Source organism: Anopheles nili, chromosome 3 (genome assembly GCF_943737925.1).
Source record: "Anopheles nili chromosome 3, idAnoNiliSN_F5_01, whole genome shotgun sequence".
In the NCBI taxonomy this organism is placed as follows: Eukaryota; Metazoa; Arthropoda; class Insecta; order Diptera; family Culicidae; genus Anopheles; species Anopheles nili.
This window is the reverse complement of record NC_071292.1, coordinates 12,963,337-12,976,142: the sequence shown is the minus strand read 5'-3', so window position 1 is coordinate 12,976,142 and position 12,806 is coordinate 12,963,337. Positions and strand designations below refer to the sequence as shown.

The 12,806-nt window shown below is 49.7% G+C and overlaps 1 protein-coding gene across 1 annotated transcript in view; it reads left to right on the top strand.

Moving 5' to 3' along the window:
- Nucleotides 1–12,548: 12,548 nt before the first annotated feature.
- Nucleotides 12,549–12,806, top strand: part of LOC128722791 (rab3 GTPase-activating protein catalytic subunit-like) — a 74,164-nt gene continuing 73,906 nt past the window's right edge. Inside the window, exon 1 of the mRNA XM_053816473.1 lies at nt 12,549–12,794. Coding sequence (XP_053672448.1) covers nt 12,549–12,794 — 246 coding nt within the window. The remainder of the gene's footprint in view (nt 12,795–12,806) is intronic.

Below are 12,806 nucleotides of genomic sequence, written 5' to 3'. Positions count from 1 at the left end.
GTCCTTCGGTCGCGCGACACCGTTAGTGGTGAAATGGGAAGAAATTGTTCGCTCGAAGCAGGCCCATCAAGCAACATGGTGGAGCGGAACATTGCGAAAGCGAATGCGAAATGAAGATGATTCCCGATGGCGCACGGTGTTCGTCCTGTGGCGCACGGTTCGGCACGTGGCGACCCGGTTTAATTAGAGCGCAGGTCATACAATCTCCCGGGCGAACACATCGGATGGTGACACGATGTGCGACCTCCGGCGTGTCCACAATGGCGCGCCATTGCGAGTTAGTTATTATTTACGACATTATCATTACGGTTATTATCTCGCGCGATCGTGCCGTAATCGGTACGGTTCTTAATTCGCTGCCAGTTTATATTTCCCGCCGTCTGACGACGGTTTTGTTGAGCGTCCTGGCATGCAAGCGAAACGAAGGCGCAGCGTATTATTGCACTTCCTTCGAAGCTGTTGGTTGGGACCGGAGCGTAGGGCAGTTGTAACAAAAGTTTTTTGTAGGTTTTTCTTTCCCGCTCTTCCAACGCTCGCCCGACAGTTGAGCGATGCGAAGGAAGTGCAGCTATGCGAAGATAAAGTTTCCTCATAAATGACTGATAAGACGGGTATGCGCGATGGTGCTGCTGTTCGTTCGTTCATTCGTTCGTTCGTTTTTTTGCGACAACCCTCGTCCCAGCACTGTTCTTTTCGCTCCAGCCAAGATAAATCATTCGCGAGTGGTTTCTTTCGGGTGCTTCATAATGACGCGACCAAGGGTTTCTGCTACGTCCGAACCGGGGAGTGGATTACGAGCTGAGTGCGATTGTGACGCTGGTAGCCGGTTCCATTCCAATAAATGTAATGAAATAATTTTTAACCAGTCACCGCCGCTGGATGGCTGACACTTTATCTAATTAAAACCGCTCGAAAGGCACTCATGGCCAGAACGCATTCCACTCTCCCTCTCTCTGACAGTGATTATTTAAAGTTTCGTTTTACCCACGTCTGTCCGCGAAAAGGATTCGCGGTAATGGTCTAGTACTTGCTGAGCTCGAAAGTCCTCACTAGGGTAAAAGAGCACAAAAAAGGGAACATCCTTAAAATCGATACCATTCCCCGGGGTGCGCCAATCGCTTTCGCTGGGTTCGCTCTCCATTATTTTAATCCCCGACAATATACTTGTCAAAATAAAATGCTGCCACCCCCGGGGGGGATGGACCAAGGGTTGTCTGCCTGGCGGAAGCTCTGCTGCGCGCACCCGTTCTCCTTTTTCCAGCGCGAGATGAAGAAACGGCAAAAGGAACAATTGAAAAACTGCAGCCACCATAAATCACGCGGGTCCGTCCGACGGCGACAATCTTTGGCCGTTTGCTGCATTTCCACCCGAGTGTCCTCCAACGGTCCTCTGGGCGGCACACCGAAACCGGGAACGAGCCATTATTCAAGCCAGGAGTCACTTGAGCGATGACACAGTGGAGTTGATTCGGAATAAACAAAACGTAAAGAAATAACGCTCGAGGCTCGAACCAGAGAATTCACTCCAGTCGCTTCGAGTCGCTTGTCTAGTCGTGGCTACGGACCAAAACCAAAAAAAGCAGTTCCTATGATCCGCAGTTCCGCAGTTCCGTAGTTCCAAATCAGCCAACCTCTTTATGTTCCGGTGAAAGCGGAACCACGTGGAAGCGGGCGCGCGCGCGAAAAAAAAACGGAAAATGGTACACACATCAAAATACGACCGCATCAACACACACCACCGGCAAACGGACCGTTTCGTTAATTTATAGGTCAACTATCTTGGGAACGACCCCCAACGGGCCCGGTGGGGATGCAACGTTAGCGCAAGAAAAATGGCGCCCATGCGTGTGCGTGGCTCTCTCTTGCCCTCGTGGGCCGTAATGTGTATTATAAATTCTCTGCGTCCCATTCATCAGCCGGCGCCACCCTCGTTGCATTTGGCATCCCTCTCGTGTTGGGTCTGGCCACCATCCACTCCTGCTGCACCGAGAGGGCGCGTTCCCGTTCGCGAATGGTTAGGTCTTAATTAGAGCCGGCTTCTCGGAAGTCATTAGAAGCACGCCAGGGTTTTGGGGGTGTGTGGAGGCCTCAAGTCATAGACATAAATTAAGCTTCAAAAAATAGTTTCGCGTGCAAGCGCGTGCCGTGTGCCTCTTCGTCTTCTTCGTCCCGGAGGTCGTCGTTTCGCCCTGGTGGTAATTAGATCGAAGCTGCGCGTTCGATGGCGTGTGTATGTGTCGATGGAGGATGGAACCGAGCACGTGTGTTGGGGAGAATTCCTCAACGGGGCTTTTGCCTACAGGTGGGCGGTTTGGGAAGGTGTGAATGAAGCAAGAGAACGAAAAAGAAAACACGCAAGAAACAATAGACTACAAGCGCGTTATCTAGAGTACGTTCGTACGTTGGTGTGCTGGCTGTTAGGAGGCTTCCCGTTTGGGTCGTTTCAATTAAACCGGCGCTTCGGCTGAAACATGCTGCTCCCGATTCGGGAAGCATAATTTATCGTGCTCACGAAGCGCTAAACGCTTCATCAGACGCGCTCACCAGCGGTTGGGGGCCTTGCGTTGGTACATTATTATGTCGAAGGCTCTTGAAAAACGGCGGTTGTTATTACAACCAAATGAGGCGATAATATGATTTTTATTACACCGAGCAGCAAGCGAACTGTGAGCACACGCACATAAAAAAAGCCGGCTTGTCGTTAGCGTTGATTTTGGTTTTTAATTTGGGGTGGCTGTGCATGTTTGGGAAACAGTGCGGGCCAGAGTCAGGCGTTCGTTCTAGTGGGGCCCACGATTTATTATGGCCACCGTCGTCATTAATACTGGGATCCTGGCGTCGTTTCGGGAATCGCGCTTTAACGTGTGGTTTTTTTTTGCTCGGTGTATGTGTGTGTGTGTGGTGAATTTTCGCGTTTTTCGCGCCCTGCCCGAAATGAGCGGAAATAAAAGAAATAAACTTGTTTTCCCGAACTCGCGACCGGTTTTTTGGGAAATGAGTCACGATGGCTGGATGGAGTGGGAGAGAGACAGATTTTATTTGTTTGTTTGGCCGCTTGTAAGCCGCCAGTTTGTCGTGGTCATTCATCTTGCCGTGAGACGACAGCCCTCCCAAAAAACCGAATGGTGTAATAAAGTGGGTGAAACATAATTTCATTCCGAAATCAGGCGCGCCTCGTGATCCTCATTTAGACGAGAGGAACGTTCACTTTCAGGTGTTAGCGAGTGAGGCTAGGTCGTGTGAAATGGGTGGTATTATTTTTGTTTGGCCTTCCCGCTATTTATTGGTGGTCGTCGTCGTTCCTGATCGTGTCCCGCTGCCCTAATAACCCACCACCGAATTATCGAGTGGCCGTTATCGTGCCTCGAAACAGAGTAGTTTTGTGGGGATTCTGGTTGCCCGAAGGTTTTTTCTGCTAAAATCGAAATGACATTTTATCTCCCATGGCCAACGCGAACGCTGGTGCCATAAAATACGCTTCCACGGCCGCGAGATAATACCACCAACGATCAAAAGACGGTGAGTATTGGGTGACTGGCCAAAAGCACCAGCGAGATCAGTTCACACCATAAAAATGGAAACTAAACCTGTGTATCATGCTGGATTTCTGGGTGAGCTTAGTTTTGTGCTCTCCCGTACTCCAGACCGGTATCGGTTCACTGCCGACGTCAAAGTGAACCGTTCACGCTACTCTCGCTTGACTGATTTATAAAATATGTTTCCGGGAGTAATGAAATTTTCACCCAGCCAGCCTGCCCTATCGCCTCCACCGATTTCTGGGTCGCTTCGTTATGTGTCACTTTCTGGCTGCACGTTTGGTGCTTTTCTTCTGGCAGCAAAAGCTCACCTTTGCTCACCGTTCGTTCGTTCGCACTGCCACGGGAATGGCACGTCCTCTAACGACAGGACATGACTTTGTTACTGCCGGCGGAAATGAATTTTCCCAACGTTTGCAACGTTGACAACACACACACACGCGCACACCGTCGGTGCTTCGTTTATGAACTGTCGTTACTATTTGTCATCGGGCTTTGTAAGCAGCATTAAACTTCCTTTCGGTTCCGTCGGGCAGCACACCTGGCCGCGTTTGTACTGGGATGTTTAGCGAGTCGGTGACGAGCGTCGTTTTATAGGGTCGGTTATGATGGGGAAACGCTGCTACGAACTACTAGCACACACAAGAAAGGAAATATTCGCTCCACTTCTGGTGGCTCCATCCTCCCGGAAGCGGATGAGCCCTCCCGTTCCCGGCGTGAGGACGGAATCGCCGGCGTGTGCAAATTATAGTGAGCCCATGCAAATCAAGATCGATCAGCGAAAAGGGACGGATTTTTCCATTTACTACTGGCATCGCCCGTAAATGGGCGTGTATGTGTGTTGCTGGCTGGGCACGGTTATATTGGCGTAATAACGTTCCACGGTTGACCCAAGCCAATGGGTTTACGGAGGTGCTTCTCTTTTTACGACGCGTAAAGGGAAAATGTAAACGGCAGCTTATTTCCTCCTGCAGAGGGCAGCGTATATTGGAATTATTTCTAAGTAAGGTTTTTTTATTTTTGGTACCTTATAGCGGATTCCATTCCGTTCCAATCCACTAGTCCAATGTGGTTATTTAACACCATTTTGTAGGTGAAATGGTCCGCTACAGCATTCCGTTGAAAGTGAGCTACCAATTGGACTATTTTGTTCCATTTCGAGGGGTTCTTTGATGAGATGTAGATCGATTTGCCTAAGGCACCAGCACCTGGGCAAAATTTATGGCAATAATTTATTACCCTTTGATAATATTCATGGCTTGATAGTCCTTTCCGAATTAAGAACCAATCCGCACCACTTGTGCCGCATTTTGAAAGTTTAATGCCATCGCAAGAGGATTAGCACCTCGCAAGGACGACCGGCAGATAATCGCTGCCACACGCGGCACAAAGCCCACACACCCGCAATCAGTGCGCGCGCGCGCGTTGAACATGTGTTTCCTTTTTCGAGCGAAATCAAGGGCTCACGACACACTCGCACGCCCATCCACGCGTCGGCATAAGTTGGTTAATTCATCTTCATCGCGCGGCTGCATGATTTGCATAACGCGCGCGGCTGAACATTAATCCATCATCGCACGCGGCACGCCCGGGTTGGCGTGCGGGCGAACATGCCCAATATAAGCGCGATGTTTTGCAACCGAATCAGACGCCAGATCATGATGCTGATCTTGTCGTTGATGTGGTTATTAGCCAATCCTGCCACATCGAACCCACCTCCGCATGGTGGAAATGTTAATTTATGATCCACGCACGGTGCGTTTGTCCTCGCCGTTCGGCGACGGATGGGATTTTCGGGCTCCCATTTCGATGGAAAGCACCGATGAAGGGCGCAGTGAAGTTCCGATTGTGATGAATGGTGGTGACCCGTTGTGCGAAACACAGCCTCCTGGGACAGCCTCCCGATTAGGTGTCGTTTGGGTTTTGCCCCGATTGCGGACGTAAAAGCAATTTCGTCAACTCCGGTTTTGAGCATGATGATGATGCACTCGCACTGGCGCTGGTTGTTCGTGTGTTTGTGAGGGTGGATTTTTTTTTCTCGCATACTTATTTCCTCCAAAAAACCCATCGTTGGAGGCCGCCACCCACAGAAAGGGAATCCGTGCGCACGGACGACCGATTGCGAGAGGTGTAATGACCTCCGGTGCGCTTCCGGTCGCATAAAAACGGGTCGCCTTAGATCGCAATGAGCCCACCAAGGTTGGATGTAAAACCATGGAGGCGCTGCTGCACGCCGCCCTAGTTTGCATAATAGAGTGCTTCTGGTTAGGAGGCGCGTGCTACCCGCCCTTGAAGGGAAATGTCATTAGCGAACGGGTTGGCGTATCGATCCGGTGGGCTGGCGTTGGTTGGATCGCGTCATTCGGCACTCCCGGGCGCGCATCCACGCGGAATCGACTGCATGTAGGTGACAACAGGCCGGCTGGTGCCGGTTGCGAATTATGCAAATCGAGAGTATCTGCTCCGCTGACGACCCTTGGAAAATCCGCCTTTGAGCTTGGGGTAGGTACGTACGAAAAAGGGCCCTGGGCCGCTCTTCGAGGGTGTCGTTGGCAGATTTGTCAAACATTTGCGTGTGGTACTGAGCGCCGGGCGTCCGGAACACCGAAGTGGATAATTAATGAGTAGTTAAAGATGGTCTGTGGTCGTGGGTTTTGTTCGTGTGGGTGCTCGGGAGATGCACCATTAAAGCGCACGTACCGCGTCCCACAAAAACAACGGCTTAAAGTGCATCCGGACTGCAGTAGGGTCGAAGTTCGAGCACTCCGGCGAACAGGTTCATAAATACAGCTATCCCGGTGATGCTCGCTCGTGCATGAAGCCGTACAGGGAAACTGTGCACGAGGAAAATGCGATATCTTTTTTTTGTTGTTGTTATTTGCCACATTCGCCGTACGAAATTTCCATCCACCCGGGAGCCAGCTAAAGGGTGCCTCAGTAACGAGCGACGTGGGACGCAAAGCAACGGCAATAAACATCGAACACTTGGCAGCAATTTTAAAACAGCTTGCCTACCTCCCCGAGGATCCTTTCCTGTAGGGGTGTCGTGTTTCGGTTGTTGTTCCGGGTGGAGCATTTTTTTTTATCAGACCACTCTGTCTACACTCCTTTCGTCATGGGGTGCATTTTCCAGCAGGAATCCTCGCTGTGGCGTTGCATTGAGAAGCTCTGCAAGCGAAAGAATTCCGCTCGGAGTTGATGGCGGCAAAAGTGAAGCCACGGACAAGGGTAAAACTGGAACGATCGACTTTCGGACCAGGTTTGGCTACGGGGAGCTTAATCGCTCCTTATCCACCCCGCGTTGGAACCATTTTCCAAGGTGGGGGAGAAAAAAAAAAGTCCTACACTCCATGCGCAAGGAAGTAAAATGCTCGTGCCCGGTTGATGAAGAGCTTTAAAAATCTCCCGGGAGCAATCGTCTGGTGGCCGGGTGGCGAAGCGATTTAGCTTTATTTATTTGCAGTGTCCTGTCGTTTTTTTCCCTTCTTCTCCGGGAACTGTTTGTGTGGAAAGCTCGGGTTTCGCGCTTTTCCGAGTATGTGTATGTGTGTGTGTGTCCTGCCGCGGAGAGGCATTGGTTTTTTGGCTTAATGTCAACGGGTTTCTGGGGCTGTTATTGTGTTGCGCCATTGCGCCAATACATTTTCGCATCCTCGCGAGCCCTTGAAAAGGGTGTGTAACCGAAAACTTTACCACCCAACCCTCGGGGTTGTCGACCGCTTCCCGAGCACGAGAGCATCCTCTGAACGAGTTAAGGATGTGCCTCAATAATCGCCCGCTATACCTTCCTTCGTCCATCCTGCGCTGGCAAAAGAGCAACTTTACGATAGGGGATTTTATTAACCGCATTTGATTTATGCTCGTGATCGGGTATTTAGAAACTTTACGACGGCGTTACCGGAATCGGTTGGAGTAAATGCAAGTGCAACCCGCACGGGGGCTGACTGGAGCGAAGATTGAGCAGGGATTTGGTACGCGGATTTGGCCACCCCAAAATCCCACCCGGTCGCGAATCCTTCCTTGCCGTGCGGTGGTGTGGTTTATGATTTTCCTCTCGCACCACAAGCGCAAGTGGTGTTCCCAACTTAGTGGGGTGTAAATCGCTTGCGAAATATGATTTTCATACTTACGAGGCACTGCTGCTCGATTGACACGATCTCAGCGCGTTGATGGGGGACGCGTTCTGGTCGATCGCTTCACGTTCGCTGCAACGATAACAGTAAAAGATGATACGGATACGCTTTTAGGTGGCGTGCGAGAACAAACGGGAACCTTTTATGGGTGCCTCCTCAGTTTCTTGACACGCGAGCGGAACCCAAACGGAACGGAAATCGAATCGAGTTGATTTGATTTCCGACGTGTTATGGGGCTGCCGGTTCTCTTAATGGTGGAGAAAATTAGGCACGACGTGGCGAAACGATCGAGATTTGGTGATTTTAGTAATTTAATTTCGACGCTTTTAAGCGCCGGCGTGGGTTGGATGGAATAAAATAAAACCGCTTCTTACCGAGTCGCTAGCGTTTCGAGTGTACCCATTCACAACGAACCGAGCCCTTTTGGGACGCGTTCTAGCTTCACAAATTATTCCCGAATGCTTTGGAACAGTGGGGAAAGGCATTTCACCCCGGCGTGTCGCGTGGTCAGCCAAACAGCTGTCACCCGACCAGGGTTTAGCATATCGCAAAAGTGCATCGCGCGAGGGATTGCGCATTTAATTGAATAATTTCAGCTGCACCGATAGCGCGCGATCGCAGGGTGCTTGGTTTTGATTTTCCGCAACCTGCTCCAGGGTTTATTTCGGAGCGCAGGGTGTGATGTGTCCTTTAGGAAAAAGCTGTGTCGGTGGCAGGTGGCACTCGTGCGGCGATGGGGGTGTGGCATTATTTTATTGAAATATGGTCGCTTTGCGGTCTCCCGGTCATTATGCGTGATTATGCGTTACCGCAGCCTAGGGAGTGACATAACTGGGAGAGGAACCTATTACCATTAGCCTGCTGGAGCCGCGAGTTTCCACACGCGTCTGTTTTTTTTTCTCTTTTTCATTCCCGTTTTTCCTACCCCATTTGGCTCGTGTGTGCGCGTCGGTGCGGTTGTTTAATTTGTGATTGTCAAAAATGGGGCCCTATTTTTCACTGCACCAATGGATTTTGGCTCGGTTGCATCGAAGTCGCTGCCAGGCGGTACACACGACTCCACGACTGCCTATCGGGACGAGGGAGTCGTTAACGATAATCGTCCGTCGTTGGGGGTGAGTGAGGTGTTGGGAAATTAGTTCATGATAAAACCGTTTAAGCAGGCGTAAATATTAATGAATATTCGGATTGACCTTTCGCTGTGGAGTGGTGAATTCCGAAGCGGAGATTCGTGGATCGCATGAAGGATGCTTCGTCCTTTTCGGTCCCTTTTGCATCCTTATTTAAAACAGAAACTGTGCATATTTCCTTTGTTTACACACTTACTGCTGATCTAATAATTCTGCGTTGCTCTTTGAAATGTATATTTGCATGCTTTCTATCATTGCTTGTATCTAATTTATTTAAGATAATATCAGAAATGGTGAATTTACGCCGTTAAATGTGTGTCGAACGTGAATCCATAGTTGGAAAAGCTTGCAATCTACAGCGCGTGAGAAGCAATTGATGTTCAAACTTTTTGCACCCAAAAACGCCAAACTAGCTTGCTGAACTGATTGGAAAAGGGTTTTTCCTTTATGAGTTTGCCCATCAACTCAATGTATATTCTCGTTGGTTTATAAAAAAACGTTCAAGTTTAATTAAATATATGTGATTCATAAATGCCGCCGATATCAACGTTGAGCCGTTGAGCGATACAAACATAATTAAAATAATTTCATTAAATTCAACGTTTGCGTTTTTGCGAACAATGATATCATAACCAAGCCCGTCCTCGGAACACAATCTCTTTAACGCAGGCAAAGACCTCGTCGTAGGATTATTGTGATTTTCGAAAATCACAAATAGATGCATGTTTTTTTCCCCAGGTTTGGGTGCTGCGTTTATACGCTAAAGAGCGAGAGAGCCGAGAACGAGCGAAAAGGAGAGAAAAGATAAAGGATTCCAATTTTAATGGTTAAAAAGGTGATATCCACGCGGACACTGAGCCGGAAGGCGACACCGAACGGGTTTGGGTCCGGTTTTTTTTTTTCGTACACTAACCGTGGCCAATTTCCGCACCGGTTTCTCCCCTCACCCCCTGGGACCAACGGCAGATGTCCATCGATTTCGGTTGGAATGAAAAACGAGTGCCATGCATTGGGGAAGAAAATTTAATTTGCTTCCGAAAGCCGTCGGATGCATGTGGGAAATATGTGTGTCCCATTTCCCAGCCCACGCGTCTTTTCCCCCTGTTTTCCACCAGTGCCCAGCCTCAGTGGTGTTTTTAACGACTCCCGGCAGTCCGGTGGGTGGAGGTGCCATTTCACCTCTCAAAAAAAAAAAAAATAGAGGCATGGTTTGAGCGGAGCGCAGAATGAAAGAAAATCGTTTCGGGTAAGCTGCGAAAAGCTCCCTTCATCATTATTGCCAACTTTCCGGCACCATTTAGGTTCGATCCCGGGTGGGGTGGCGCGGTAATCGATTACGGGCGGCATAATGGGATTACGCTGCGAGTGGGGTTGCCGAGGGCGGCACCCGGCCTGGCCCATTGTGTCCCGATTGATCCCGTGGGTAGGTTCGCCAAACCGGCACACAAAAGGCCGCCGCCTCAGTGGCCGCACGCGAATGATACGATGCTGGTTCTGGCCGCGTTCGAGCGTGAATCGTTTGATCGAAATCGAACGTAAATAAAGCTCCAGGCGAGCGGGTGGTGTGGGCGGGGGATGCAGGCGTTGATGTGGTCGACGAACGTGTGCATGTGTATCCGGGGCTGAGTCCGACTGAGACCGGGAAAAGGTCGCATGCCGCCGGCGGTAATCGCTGCCCGTGGTGTCTGTTTTTCTTCCCGACCGTAAAGGACAATGACGAAGCGTCAGTACGTGTAAATAAATATTTATTTTATGGCCGAATACCCTCGCGGGGGTGCTATATACACACGCGGCCACACAAGCACACACGCTCGCGTGGGGCATTACTGCTGCGGGAATTATGTGCAATCGATCATGTTGAAAATTTCAAGACCGACGAAGATCTGCGTCAGGTGGTGACCAGCGAGTGAAGTGGCAGGATCACTGCATTGGCCACCGGGAAAAATCCTTTCATGCCAATGAGCGTGCGTGTGTGAGCGAGTGTGTAAAAAGAGGTACAAAAACGCAACTCTCCAACGATAGCTTGGGCTATTCATTCGCACGCTAGGCAGCAGGCACGAAAAGGAGCTGATAAAGACAACGGCAACAAAAAATGGCACAATCGGGATCAGGTCTGCTGGCTGCATTTTATTGCACAAACAATGGACGAATCGTGAACGGAAAATATTAAGCCATCACTGATCCGGATGTTAGGCCGCTTTTCAACACCTCCATCGTGCTCGACCGTCGTTTCGCCCGGCTCAGTGGGCTCCTGGCGTGAGGACATGAACATTTGACGGATGAATAGGTTTTAATTTCGTTAAAGCGCATAAAATGGACAACAAAGCACGATGGATGGGTACCGTTCCGGTACGATCCTGCCGGTCCTGTTTGCCAGCCCGTGAAATGGAGTCGGCCGTGTTGATGTTCCATGCGCTTTTTTTTATTGCCATCACTCCGTACGTGCGCTTCATCCCATGTTGCGATGGTAAGCGCTTTTAAGGACTAATTTTTGATGATCTTTTCTTTCACGCACGTTTCCGTAGCTTATCGATGAGACTGGCGTGCGGGAAGAGTCGATTTTGATCCCGGGTTCGGTGGAAAGAGTTCCCATCGATTGGATTGGATCAAATATCGCAAGGATTGACTCCCTTTTTTGGCGAATCTACCCTGCAAGGTGGATGAAAGGAGGGTTTTTTCGAGGTTGGAAGGTATCGGAATTCCATGGGGACGTTTTCGTAAATTTTTCAAACGACGAAAAAAGAGCAAGATTTAGTCAAGCTTGGTACCAGTTTCTGAATCAATATTCGACACGCTTTACAAGATTATGCTTTGTTCGGGTTGCGAGGATGTATATACAACGGAAAGAATGTGTTAACCTATGAAATATGATCCGTTTGTGAGTAACTTTAAAGCACTTAAAGGCTTCTGTTTTTTCCGTAAACAATTGTTTATATGAAGTTTGGAGTTTTAAAAAAACTAATCGTATATTATTGACCGTGCCGTTGATTGTACTTTAAATCTAAAGTGAGTACAGTCATACAACATTCCATTGTTCTCTTTTCAACGTGACCACTCCATGCACCCTTTCGTTCGTGAAATGTAGCCTGTTTTAGCAATGTGTGCCTGGCACTACATATCCTCCAATCAATGCCGCTTCGTTTCGTACGTCGTTGCGCGGGAATTTAACTACACCATGCCACGTATGGAGAGGACATATTTTCACCCGCCGAAGGCATGCGTCGTGTGCCGGTGGAAATTCCTGCACATCCGGACCACCTTTGCCTCCACACAGGATGAAAGCACGCGGCAGTTCCTGCTGCCGGCAAACGTATTGTGCCAAACCGGATGCTGCCACTTCGGGGTGAAGCGGTTCAAAGAGGGTTCGATTGCTGGCAAGATCACAGCTCACTCACAGCGGCGGCACACCTCTAACGGCACACCGAACGAGGTCAACCCGGGCAGAACGCTTACTGGTGTGTATAATGTACTGTAGCGTGGCTCTCCTACCAACCGGAACTCGACGCCACGTGCGTCGGGAGCTGTAGTAATTGGGTAACTGAAGACGACCGGAACTGAGCTTCCTGAATGCCAGCACTGGCACAGGTGCTCGGTCGGTAATGCACAGAAAACACACACCGATGTCTTGTGCGATATGGCTTCTTTAAGGAACGAGCTCTTTCGGTTGGACGGTTCGAAAGAATCAAAGTCCGAAATCGAGAGCGGCTTAGCTCATATCCGTTCCTAAGTGGCTATAAATAAGTAAAGCTATGCCAATGATGCTGATGTTGTCGTCACTCGGCAAGGAACCCTTCTGTCAGGTACCTTCCGGCGAAGAAGTGCCCGATGGCGCAAGGTTAAAAAGTACGCCCAAGTACTACTTGCATGCGGAACCGGGTTTCCTTTGTCTTGGCATTTTGCTGTGGCCAAGCTTGCGAGCGGAAGCCACGCTCAGCAGTCGGGCATCGTTCCACATCCGGGCCGGGTGCTCATTAAAGGTGATGTGGTGTGCAAAGGTAAGTTTCCTA